Source organism: Lactuca virosa, chromosome 1 (assembly GCF_052849685.1).
Source record: "Lactuca virosa cultivar CGN04683 chromosome 1, Lactuca_virosa_CGN04683_v6, whole genome shotgun sequence".
In the NCBI taxonomy this organism is placed as follows: domain Eukaryota; kingdom Viridiplantae; phylum Streptophyta; class Magnoliopsida; order Asterales; family Asteraceae; genus Lactuca; species Lactuca virosa.
The window spans coordinates 165182790-165196670 of NC_136426.1; the positions used below are offsets into that span (position 1 = coordinate 165182790).

At 34.5% G+C, this 13881-nt stretch overlaps 1 protein-coding gene across 1 annotated transcript; it reads right to left on the reverse strand.

Moving 5' to 3' along the window:
* Positions 1 to 1218: 1218 nt before the first annotated feature.
* On the reverse strand, positions 1219 to 4184 carry LOC145160926 (protein NRT1/ PTR FAMILY 7.3-like). The gene is made up of 5 exons (XM_079080309.1): positions 4043 to 4184; positions 3600 to 3726; positions 3087 to 3304; positions 2321 to 2883; positions 1219 to 2205 (listed from the first exon to the last, which is right to left on the reverse strand). The coding sequence occupies exons 1-5, from the start codon at positions 4067 to 4069 to the stop codon at positions 1338 to 1340; spliced, it is 1803 nt and encodes a 600-aa protein (XP_078936435.1). The 5' UTR covers positions 4070 to 4184; the 3' UTR covers positions 1219 to 1337.
* Between the last annotated feature and the right edge of the window lie 9697 nt (positions 4185 to 13881).

The following is a 13881-nucleotide window of genomic DNA, read 5'->3' on the forward strand; positions in this document are numbered from 1 at the left end:
TCCAAAACATAATCCGAACTCTTACATCACATAATCTACATTACACACATCCAAATGGTTTTAAACCTCTCTTTCCCCAAAGCCCGAAGCCTTAATATAATTGATCTTCGTGTCACGATCCCGAATTATGAAACGATTCGCAACAAGGTATTACATTAATAGTTTTTAGAAATAGTGATTGCTCTGTCTTTTTACTTTCTAACACCCATGATGAAACTATTATTTAGCTATAATTTGCAAAAAGTTGGATCGTATTTTTTCTAGACAAAGTCACCGTTGCAAATGATGTCATTTTGTTTCTAATTCCTGATCAATAACATTGGGGTCTTATAGTGTAGTTTACGCTAATAGCCTCAATGTGAGGATTAAAGACCGGACAACATGGCTGAAGGAAACGTGTGTGCCAAGAAGCTGATTTGAAGACTTTGTGATAAGGGTCAGATGTAATTAAATAGAAGATATTATTTCCTTGTATGCATGAAGACTCCGTATCTCTTAGGGATTGTTCATCACAGCCAGACCTAGTATTTATGTAATACCAACAAGGGTTTTGTTTATCTTAAGTACATTGTAATTGATAACTTTCTCTATGGAAGTTTTCTTCAAGAGTGTGTTCGTAACCTAAGTCTGTTCGAGGTTCTCTATTGAGTGTATGAAACTAATTATCAACAAACTAATTAGTTTCTAGGTCTTTCTTGATCTTGTGTTTATCAATGGACCAACATAATGCCATTTGTGTCATTCCCAAAAAAAAAAAAATCCACCATTCTTCATTATTCTTTAGTCTTGCATGTATTCTAACTTCCTCGTCATGTGCAAAGGGAAAACACTATCAATAAATGATTCACAATCAAGCCTATCTTCACACAACCTGCAAAATCAACAAAATCAAGTACATGATTTGGACACCTAAACTTGTTTGGTGTTAGAGACTATCGGGACTTGTAGAGTTTTTTAGTATGAGAGGAAGCTTCTAAAAATAGAGGCTTTAGATTGGGGATAGATTGATTTTTCAGCCTTTTGTTTTCTTTATTAAGCTTGATTTAAGAGGGGGAGTTGTTTTGTTGAGATAAGAGCTTTCTTTCTTTTCGATCTCAACTGAAAAAATACAAAACATTAAAGTTTTCTTATTAACCTAATAGTTGTATTCTCTACCTATACCATTAATCCTAAATAGACTATTTGGAAAATGTAAAAAAAAAACAAAAAAGACTAAGCTTTAAATAAGAATTTATAATTTTTGGCATTAATTGATGGGGAAAAAAAGGACAAGAAGACATTATCAGTATCTTTACTATGTTACAAAAAAATCATTCTAAACACATTAAATTAGCCTATCAAACATGTTGGCAGCCCTCTACTTTATCATTTCTCCCTTCAAACTTGATGTATTTGTACCAGTTTGCCACTAACAAATACACCACAAAATCAGCACTTGTCAAAATGGCTAATAGAAAGTAGAAGTTGTCCAAATGACCCTTGTTCAGATTTCCAGGAATCCATCCAGGCATTCTTTCACTACTAGAAATCTTCATCACAATTGTCACAAGCAAACTGCTCACATAGTTCCCTAGTGAAATCGATGTCATGCATAGTGCGCTTCCAAAGCTTTTAAGCCCATCTGGTGCTTGCCCATTAAAGAATTCCAATTGCCCTACATACATGAAAACCTCTGAAGCTCCAATAAGTACGTATTGTGGGACTTGCCAGAATATGCTCAAAGTGCTTGACCCTTCACATGTGGGGCAATCATTGTCCTTATATTTCAACCTGAAGTGCTCGACAGTGCCTGCGACTATCATTGCTAGTATCGCTATGACAAGGCCAACCCCCATCCTTTGAAGCTCGGTTAATCCTCTGGGCGAAGGAGATTTCTTTAGTCTTGCCACTAACGGATCAAGAACCCGTCTATAAATGAATATAAAGGCTGCAACACTGAGGATGTCAAAGCTGGACATGCTTGCTGGAGGAATGTGGAAGCTTGAGATGTTGGTTTTCATTGCAGCTCCTTGTTCGACAAACAGAGAGGCCATTTGAGTGAATACTACTGAATAGAGGATTGTGCATAGCCAAATAGGAAGGAGTCTTAATATGCATTTCACTTCCTCGACTTGTGTTACAGTACATAGGTGCCATGGGCTTTTAATATCTTCTTTCTCAAATGAATTTTCCTTAGAGGTGATAACCGCAGCTCTATCCAAGAATCTGGAATGAAAGAAATGATCAGCATCGAAGGAAAAAAGGTGCTACAAATAATTTGGGAAATTTTGAACTTGATTGTTGAGTAAGGAGGTGAGTTAATTAGAAAAAAGAAACATACTTAAATCCTTGGGTATGAAGAATATTTCTGCTGCCATTATTGGGATTTTCTTTGCCATCGACTTCATATAATTCATCACCATTAGAAGGGATAGCAACCTTCCATTTCCTGAATGAAGCAACCATAACTTGGCAAAATCTTGATAAAGGATTTCCACTGGGTACAAAATGTCTATATCTTGGTGTGCCCACAAGAAACAAGATCAACGCCACAATTGCAGACCCCGCAGATGCCCAAAACCCTAATGCCCACGTCCCTCTGTCTTCAAAATACCCTATTATGGTGTTCGAGAAGAGTGATCCAAGATTTAGGGCCAAGTAGAAGTAGCTAAAGAATGATACTTTTCCATGTCCTTCTTCGGGATGATCCTCATCAAACTGATCTGCACCAAATGTGGCTATGTTGGGTTGGTACCCACCATTTCCAAGGGCAATAAGGTAAATTGAAACGTAGAACATAGCCGTTGCAAAGCCCGAATGAGTCCCACATGGAGTTTTTTCATTGCCGCATCCTTCTGGTTTCACCAAGAATATGTATGACGACAGTGATAACGATATCAAGCCCTGCGCATGTCACATTAATTGAAAATATTAGTTGGAATAAAGATCGATCGATCGACATCAGTTTTAAGAAAGCTGATCTCAAAGAAAAAAACGAAATCTAGGCATGCATAGATTACTGAAAGATTCGTAATCACTGTTCAAAGATCCATGCAGACACTGTGAACGATGATGTGATTAAAGTTTTGTAGTGTTTAGATGCTTACCACGACAAAAATGGCCTGAAAGATCGCACAAGTCTTGTAACGACCCCAATACGAATCACTAAGAAAGGCACCAAGGAGGGAGAAGATGTACACAGTGCCAGTCCATTTACTAACACTGTTCGCGGCTTCAGCATTATCTTGACCCATCACTCTCGTTAGAAAGAGAACCAAGTTCACCCCGACTCCAAAGAATGCTAGCGTGGCTAGACCTTGGTTCACTGTTTTCATATTTTCCATTACAAGAGAGACAAATGTTAGGCATATATACAAATATGGAGTACGAAGTTCTGGTTGTAAACTTATATATAACAGCTCCGAACATGTCATGTACCATATAAAGGATATGGGATTTATGTCGGAATGATTGAGATGAATACCGAAAGCAAATAATTCATAATAACGATAATCAGGTGGACCAATGATTTTCTCATCGTTTCAAAATTTGATTTTTCTCTTTGTTAAATTACTTGATTATGTTATAAAAAATTCTTAATATTTTGAATGAAAGCATACCAAGTATGAGGATTGCAGCAAACCATGATCCTGTTCTTTCTCGGACTGCTGGTCGGCCTTTTCTATCGACTGATCCATCCTGAGTGCATTCCTCGTTCTTTTTCAGGGTTTTCTCCTCGAAGTTCCTCTGAAAACGAAATCATTATTTAGTAAGAAACAACACATGAACAAATACAAAAATGATAACTTTTTAGTTTCTTATATTGTAAGAAAAATGAGATTGATCGTTCAATATTCGTGGAGTGGGTGCTGTTATAAACTTAAAAACAAGATCCAAAGACATGGGTTGAGTTCAGTTGTCCAGCTTATACCCTCGATATGTAACTTGTTTGCAAGATGAAAACCCCAAGCAACAACAAAATATTTGAAAAGTTTTTTTTTTCTTCATTTTAGGGAAATGGAACAAGAACAAAAAATTGAGTAAGAATCAAGCTAAAACCAACCATTTTAACCATGTTTAAGCAAGCCATAATAGGTTGTTGCTCCTCTCGATGATATGGTTATCAAGATCCAAAAAGTATAGAGAATCAAGAAGGATTTAGAGAGAGAAAGAGGGAGAGAGTTAGATTCAATGGTGATGGGGATTAGGAGAGATGGGTATTTATAAAGGATATGAGTATCACGATGCTCATAGAAGGCAGGTAGTTTGGTGAAAGATGAGATTACGTATGAGAGTTGGCAGTGAAATTGATGTTTTTGTGTTGTGTCATTGCAATCCACTAAAATGATTGATATCTCTTAAATTAATCTAGAGATCTGGAGTTTAAATTCGCACTTAGCTATTGTTTGGTAAATGAAAAGAGACGCATAAAAAAAGGTAGTGAAAATTTCATTTAAAAGGTGCTTTTTTAAAAAGTTTTTAAATGGATTGCAGTTTCTCACCTCTTTCTGTGTGTTACAGTGAGGAACATCATTAAACCACTTGAGAAACAAACAAAAAAAGATGACAAAGAACCTGGCTGGAAAAGGAAAGCAAATACAAAAAAAAACTCAAGAATTTCAGGTTCACGTGTAACAAGTTGTAGCCTCGTGCGCATTCATGGTTCATTGAATGTGGGTTGATGTCTGAAGTGCCAAAAGTCACTGGTCTTTTGACATCACTAACAAGCAATGCTATATTTTCCACTTGTGTACATCTTTGTAGTTACATCATTAATTACATGTATATTTTGAGCATCCAAAATACAAAGATCAATGACAGACATATAAGCATAAGGTAAAACAGATAGTTTAAAACTCAACCAGTATTGGATGTCACCTGAAATTCAATGAATATAAAATTTAATAGCCACTGAACTAATTTAATAACCCTTGAAATGTTCAAAATAGGAAAAAGAAAACTTTTAAATCCTTAAATAAATATCTTAAATTAGATTTTGTAATAAATGATTTTTTTAAATATGTTTTTGAATATTTTAGAGTTCAATATAATGAAAAACATTGAAAGAGTTGAATGAAAAGTGAAATGATGAGATACTCTTAGTTAATAATATATACATATATATTACATATAATTTACCGCTGTAATTAAGCCTTGTAAAATTGCTGTGTGCTTAGTTGATGACAATAAGCGCACAAACTAACATATTTAAATGTAAAACCATTTCATTACAAATTTGAGAAGTAGCCGGGGGATTATTCCTTGTATTCGCTACATGACACTCTCCCTTCTCAATTGTTTCAACAATATTCATGCCAAATACCATATTTAATAAAACTTTGGTTAGTATCATATATATGAAAACCTATTAGTAATTTAGATCCATACATTATTTCATTCAAAGAAATAGATTTGGCTGTAGTTAATTTGGATTTAATATTAATGTTTATAAATCATGTGATGTATAGCAATATCCTGTTGATATACACTGAATATCCGTGTCATATAAAACAAAATATATCAAAAATACATAATCTCATCAACGTTAGAACAGAAACGTGACATAACTGGATACATAAAAACACCAATTGATCACCAAACCTTTGTTGTCTCTTTCACCCTCTCTAAGTTCCCCACCACCATGGACTAACTTTGTAATTGTGTGATTAAGCTGTCTTGACGTGGACATTATCTTTTTTTAAAACAATGAAATTTTCCTAGTTACTTTTTCGGTCTTTTTGAGCATTGAAATCTTGCATTTTAAGCCTATATTTGGTGTATATATAATAAGATAGTTAATTGGTGTAAAAAATGTAAGCCATATATGTTCAACATAAGGACAAACTCAAGAAGACAATACATGTCTTTATATATATATATATATATATATATATATATATATATATATATATATATATATATATATATATATATATATATATATATATATATATATTCTTAAACATATAAAATATTCTTATATAAATAATTTACCATGATATGTTGTTTTACAACATCCTGTAACGTGAGAGAAACTTTATTCCAACTTCCTTCATCATCCCTATGTCCCCGACCCATAACAACAACCATGGTGTAAAGAAACAAGATACAAATACACGCCATTACCTAGATGAGATAAAGTACTAAAAAAACAGTCCCGAATCTGTCTTAAACAAACAATCATGTAATACATGTTCACATCCTAGATGAGATAAAGTACTCAAAAAACAGTCCCAAAACTGGGAGAACCCAAAATTGAATTCTAAATCAATTTCATGCGGGTATATTCTAAACTCATGATGATTACAAAGAAGACACGCAAACGAATAAAAATTAGAAATTTTTTTTTGTTATTTATAGCATCTTACTTTTGTATATTTTTGTTATTATGGTATTTAATTTTGTTTTAAGTTTTCTATAATAGAATTATACTTTAAATACTATATATATATTTTTCTATTTGAGAATTGTACTTTTGCAAAATTTTTAATTAATAATATATTTTTTTTCCTATTAGAACGTTGTACTTTAAACAATTATATTATGTTATTTTTTAGTGTAATATTATATTTTAGATGACATTGTGAATAATAGCATCTTACCTTTTTTGTTTATTCTACTATAACATTCTACTTTACACATTATGTACTTTTGAGGGCTTGCCTAATTAAGTTGGTATTATTCGATGTTATTTTAATTTGTCGACATTGAATTTTTTTTATATAATCAAATAGAATTTGGAAGATATTTTTTTGTTAAACATACAATCATGATAATTACATAACTAATTCATAATATTCTAAACAGCTAAGTCATAACAACAACAACTTTTAGGCTTAAAAAAGTAAGTACAACAAAAACAAAGAGTCATTATGAATTAAACCTTTAAAATTAATGATTAAGCCCTTAATGATAAAGCCTTTAAAACTTACGTTATGTTTCAAATTTCATGCAACTAAACATATACATTCCAAATTGCATACAAAATTTTCTTTTCCATACAAATACACATATACAAACATAATTTCCAATTTTCATGTATACATTACACATACATATACATTATGTACACATACAACTACACGTACATATATATTATATACTCATACCACTAGTATATATATATATATATATATATATATATATATATATATATATATATATATATATATACACATATACATACACAAATACATTACATACACAAATATACATACATTATATACTCAAATACACATATAAGTACAAAAAACATAATTGTATACTTAAATACAAATACAAATACAATATTTTATACAAAAATACACATATACATATAAAAAAATATGAGAAAAACAAACCTGTGAGGCTGTCTTGAAGATTTTTAGGTAGAAAACGGTGGTGGTGGCGATTCTCCGGCGGGATTTGAGAGTTGAATTTCCGGCAGATTTCAAGAAATCGGGCAAGAAAGGCAAAGCAAATCAGAAAAAACCAACATATCAGTGGTAAGATAAGAAATAAAAAGGGAACACATAAAAACTTATCTATTTTCTTGCCGGAGGAAGGTTTTGTCGCCGAAAAAGCTTCAGGTTGTTGAAAACAGTGGGGTCGCTTGTAACACCCTGTTCGGAATCATTCTGTGATTCAGGATCGTGGGCCAAAAGTCGATTGGTTAAAGGCTTTGGGCCTTAAGGAGGCGACGTTTAGACCTTTTGTAAGGAGGTAATGATGGTTATGCGATCTAAACCTTTGAATTGTGTTTTGGAGTCAAAGGGTAAAAAAGTAAAAGTCATAGGCCGGGTTCTTGCATGAAATATGGATTTTTTTGGAGAAGTTTTTTAGTCCAATATTGTAGATATCTTCAATACCTTTCCGTGGATATAAAGATCGTCGAAAACGTAGTTGGAATGAAGAAGTTATGACCGTTTGAAGTTAGGGCTGTTTTGGGTTGAGTCGCGTACGCTGGGCGTACCTGGGCATCCCTACTACGCTTGGCGTAAATTGAGTACGTTGGGCGTACGCGATCAGTGCCCAAACCCTATTTTTGTGGTTTGAGCCCTATTTAAGCTCCTTAACTCCCCAAACCCATTCCATTCTCAGCCTCCACCTCTCCAACACCCTCTCTTGTAACCCTAACCCTAGATTGAGCCTTGTGAGCAAAACGAAGGTGTTTTTAAGTGCTTTGGAGTGTTCTTGGTGCACCTTGGAGAAGAAGGAACTCATTGAAGAAGTGTTGGTTCCATCTAAAGATCATTTTGATTAAGTTGAAAAAGTTGCACTTTTGGATCCCTTTGAGACTAGAAGATTGGATCTTGTTTGTTGGGACCATTATAATGGATAAAGTTGGAAACTTTATCCATTACAGAGCTATTATGAACCATAAAAATGTGATTTTGGCCCTACTATCCCTTCCACACAAGAGTTGTGATGTCTTATTAGGTTAAGAACTTAGGGTTTTGGACATTAAGCACTTTATAGCCACGCAAAGTCATAAAGTTGGAAAGTTTATGACTTAGGACATCATTTGGGGCGTGGATCTGAGTTTTCGACGTAAGGGCTTAATTAAATAAGCTCTTAATGGGGTTTTAGGATTGAGCTGTGTACGCTGGGTGTACCTGGTGGTAGGTTGTACGTACGCGGTCAACGCCCCGCTTTTGGTCAACATTAAAGTACGTTGGACGTACTCTCTTGGTACGCAGGGCATACTCCGTTGGGAAGAAATATTGAATTTTGGACCTTGAGCGTTGACTTTGACTTTGACCAGGGTTGACCAAGTTTGACCTAAGGGATTTTTAGGTAATTTGATTTATAGTTTGGGATTTAGGTTCCTGTTAATTGTATAGGTGACTGGTAGAGATAGCTTTTAGAGCAATGATCGGTGCAGCTAATCTATCAGACTATGAGGTGTGTTTTCTCACTATATCAATGGGTCTAAGGTACCAATGCTGACCCAATACTTGTTATGTGGAATGGTAGTTATCTCTGTGATGCTTGTATGAAAGACTAGGATCTGGCCCCTGACAATCGTACGATAGACCAGGATCTGGCCCCTGACAATTGTATGAAAGACCAGGATCTGACCCATGGCAGTTGTATGAAAGAACATGATCTGGTCCCCGACACTTGTATGTAAGACCAGGATTTGGCCCTCGACATTGCAATGAAAGACCATGGGGGTAGCCCATGCCACTTGTATGTTTTGGTATGTTGTATTTTGGGGAACTCATTAAGATTTGTGCTTACGGTTTCATATTTATGGTTTCAGGTAGTTTCAGTTCGAAAGGGAAGGGCCCGACGTGACTGCAGAGCATCCCCTAGAGTTTTCCGCATTGGCAATTAATGATATTACTCTGATGATTAAATGATATATTTACTTTGATCGGTTTTTGAACAACTCGTTTGTATGATTTATTGTTTTAAAAATGAAAAAATCTACCTTGGATTTTCAGGATGTTACAAGTTGGTATCAGAGGCTTGGTTTGAGGGATTCGGGCACACTCTTGGGTATGTCTAAACTCAAACTGAGGAATTGGTAATATTTTGAAAGAAAATAAGTTTCTAAAAAGATTTTGTAAAGTAATAAGTTTCTGAAAAAATTTTTATAAAGAAAAAGGGGGTGTGATGCGTGGAATCAGCCGAGCTCAAGTAAGTGATTCCCAGAATACCCATACATGTTGATATGATATATGATATGAATGTTGATATGCGAGGATAAGGCTAGGGATACTTTCAGGAATTTCATGATAGATGGGCATGATATGTGATGCCTTGTAGCCTAGGAAGCATTAGATGCTATGATTAGGAATATGTATTGGTAACAATAATTGCTATGTGTATGCTTTAAAAATTGTATACGGTTAGGATCATATAGCCCTAGAATGACTGATTTGGCCTTATTTTATGTTCCTTGTCTGGTTGTGGTCCTAGGGTAGAATCTTTTGTTCAATAGTATATTTGATCCTAGATTGTGTATAATTTGCATGCATAAGGCAACCGGACGTGAGAGTAGAAGTTCCTAGCATGGTAGTAGCAAGTGAGTGTGGGATGCCCTTTGTTTGTTTTATGGCTTGGAGTGTCACTACACGAATGTTGCTTTTTTTGTGCTTTGTGGAACTCTTAGTGATGTGAGTTAACTATTAGGTGAATATGTTAAGCCACATGTTGCAAAGGTTAAATAATATAAGAGTGATGGATTTGACTCTATTCCGCAACTCTTGTCTGAGTCCAACCCTTGTAGGGTTGAGTCTTTTACTCGAAGGATTATCTAAGCTTTGTGGCATGTGATTGTATTCATGAAGTGGTTAGCTGACATTATTTGGAGTTTTTTTTAGCAGCTGATGGCAGGGTGAGGTCGGGAACCTAGGCGAGCCTAAAAAGTGCTTTAACGGGTTGGGTTGTGTCACACCCCCAAACCGGAACGGCGGAAACGTTCGGGGGCGGAAGACGTCATGTACAGTATCACAACAATTGAATAATAATAATCAAAGCAACAACAACCATTGTATTGATATTAAAGTGTTTACATTGTATTCGAATCATACATGATTGACTCCAAAAGTAAATAGCAAAGTAAAGAGTTGAAGATACTATGCTCCGTCTTCTAGGAACCCGATGCGTGTACCTGTCTACTAGTGTCCTGAGAATACAAGTGGTTTTGAAAGTGTCAACATTAAAGTTGGTGAGTTCATAAGCATTTTGTTTTAGAAAACAGGTTCTTTGTTCTTTGTAAAGCATGATGTGTTTCTCCTGAAAATCTTATATTTTCTAATGTGATGAAAGATACCAGTTCCTTCTATAACCACTTAATTTATACTAATTATATATAAATTTATATTGAACGGACATTTGAATATGTGGATCTACCCTAAGCCCACAACCAAACAAGGAACAAGAAATGAGGCGGAAACCACACATTTCACTGCCTATCGGATATTCTTCATATATAACTGGATGTATAAACTTAATGAATCGTAGAATTAACAATGATAGTTTGTAAGTTAGATGGTAAACAGTTCGCTTGTAAAATAATGATGCTGGCCCTGGAAAATCCTATATTTTCCATATAAGTGAATTGTTATCTCTAATGTTCCAAAAATGAAAAGTTCAAGTATAAATACCATACTTAATTTACTTAAGAATTAGTCTTAAACCCTAAGACCAAAATGTTTTCATGTTGATGTACGCAAGTTTCGTATACTTGTTACTCAGTTATTTGATAAACCTGCTTTGGTATACGTTTCCCAGAGTTGTAAGTTCTCATCTAGAAAAAGGTAGGTTATACAGGTACACGTTGGTATGACCTATATCTGTTCCTTCTATGATTACTTAGTGCATATGAATTATATATCATCGAGATCGAACGGACAGTTGACTGAGTGATTCTGTCCTAAGCCCACAACCAAACAAGGAATAGGAAGTAAGGCGGAAAGCACCCAACCCACTTCCTATCGGATATTAACTATATATAACCCTGAAGTATAAACCAAGAAACCTTAGAATTAACAATAAGAGTCGTTTAGATCCTACTGGTTCGTAAAGCCCTTTGTTGTAGTTTTATAAATTATAAAACTATGTGAAGTTTGTTTATATATTCATACACTAATCGTACTACTAATACCAAATTGTGAGTTCTCATAACCATACATAATATGACGGATGGCCTGACTTGACGTTCTTCAGGCGTCGAAAAATCACTCATGACATTTGTCACCCCAGAACTTCCGTTCCAACTGTAGCTAACAGTCGGGGTGTGGGGTTGTCAATCCCGTATAGATCGATACACAAATTCACGCTCTGCCTCCAGGAAACTCTGGTTATTAAGTTCATGACTTTTGTTGGCACTTAAATAAGTACTTGAAGACGTTATCTCACAAATCTATATCGACGGTTAAGTGTAGAATATTTGAAAATCCATTGAAATGAATGTCTGTTTATATGTTCCATAAACTATACCTAATATAGTTTATATGCTCGTTACTGTGATGAAAACCTGTACTTAGTAAGATAATACTTATGTTCCATAAACTATACCAATTGTAGTTTATATGTCCGTTTGTTTTGTATCTCTGTATTTTATAAATATGATGTTGGTGTTCCATAAACTATACCTACTACAGTTATAAAAAAAATAATGATCCATTTGAATTGTGATTATTCTAAAAAGTTTTCCTTTACTCCGCATATTACCACAGATTAAAGGATTGTACTCGTATTTATATAAATAACAATGTATATATATAAAAGTATATTATTGTAAGGACAATGGTTGCAACTGTTTGAAATAGTCTAAAGTCATTTGAAATTGTCTGTAACCGTTGAAATCATTGAAAACGTTTGAAATCATTTGAATGTTTACACAAATTTAATTGTGTTGTACTTGTATTCCCCCCGCCTAAAAACATGGAAAAATATTGAAAACGTAGGGGTATGAACTCACCTTAAGTGTGTGTGCTCGGTTGAGTTGCGAAGTGCTAACGGTAAAGCCTCAGATTAGAATACGTGACAACAGTCGTATCCTAAAAATAATTATCCCCGACGTCGTATTTAAATTAATAAGATATTAATTTAAATAATAGATTAAATAATGTTGTAAATAATAATTAAAGTGTTAGACAACACCCTAATTATGTAAGAAAGACTTACAATAATTATTTGGAATTAATTGGGATGTTGAAGTGGGTTTTCGGTTGGAAAATGAGGTTTACGGTTGAACAAAGGAGTTCACGGTTGGATCTTGAGGACTTATGAAGATTTGAAGATGTTATGAATGTTCTTGGAGAAATGGTTGAAGATTTGAAGATTCTGGATGTAACTCTTGAAGATTTGAAGGTTCACGGATGATAGTTGAGAGAAAAAATGGGAGTGTTTACGGAAGGAAAATGTGAGAAATGAAATTGTTTTCGGATGAACTAAATATATAGGAAGGTGTTTACGGGTCTACACCTTTGGGTTTTCACCCCAAGTGGGCTTTACAATGTTTTTTCGGATTCTAGGTCCAAGATAAAAGAGTTTTCGGCCATAAAGCAAGCGAAAACACCCTTTTGTTCCAATTCCAAATCCGTAAACCCCTTATGAATTAATCATAAAACGTAAACCTTAAATGAATTAACTTCTTGGGTGTAAACTCCTTTAATGTATTAATTACTTTGGGTGAAAACTCATTTAATTGTTATATTTATGTTTTAAACCCTTAGTCTTATAACTTATGTTCATTTATAACACCCTAATTTAGCTTAAGTTTTCAATCCATACCTTTTTGTTAATTCTTTAAACAAGCCCTAAGGCTATAGATGTCACAACTAGAAATTCTGATGCTTTGTAAACAATTAACAAGGATAACATTGTAACTAAAACTTGAAAGCATGTATGATGCTTATTCAATGACAACAAAATTCCATCAAACACTCCATATAAATGCTCAAATAGTCTACAAAAGGTTGGAAACCCTAGAAATCCCGGTTTAAGTCCATTATGGACTAGGATTTCCTTATTGGGCCTAATGGGCCAATAAACTTCCAATGTGACTATTTTAGGCTTAGAACTCTCAAATGGGCTCTCATTGGACCCACTCTCATAAGACTTAACCTTTTTGGTCCTTATAAGCCTAAAATGGACTAGTTTACCTTTAATGGGCCTTATTGGGCCATAACAAATCCAAATAGCTTTAACAGACTCAAATCCATTCCTTTATGCTAAATTGGGCCGTGAACTGCTCTAAAGGCCCAATGGGCCGAAAATTATCAAATTGGGCCTCATATTATGGACTCAAGCACAAAAGGCCCAAGCCATTCTATTCTCTCTCTCTCTCTCTCTCTCTCTCTCTCTCTCGGCCCAAGTAGAAAACAAAAAAAAAGAGAAATTAAGGGAATTAAGGAGGGTTAGCCACCTCCTTATTACATATTGGACTTCCATGCAAGTTCACAT

What these genes read in the sequence shown, in the direction of transcription:
- LOC145160926 (XM_079080309.1), bottom strand. Translation starts at nt 4,069, where the DNA reads ATGGCTTGCTTAAACATGGTTAAAATG. An exon ending in GCTTAAACATGGTTAAAATG is followed by an intron (nt 3,727 to 4,042) that starts GTTGGTTTTAGC and finishes TTTCGTTTTCAG; the next exon opens with AGGAACTTCGAGGAGAAAAC. An exon ending in CTTCATACCCAAGGATTTAA is followed by an intron (nt 2,206 to 2,320) that starts GTATGTTTCTTT and finishes CTTTCATTCCAG; the next exon opens with ATTCTTGGATAGAGCTGCGG.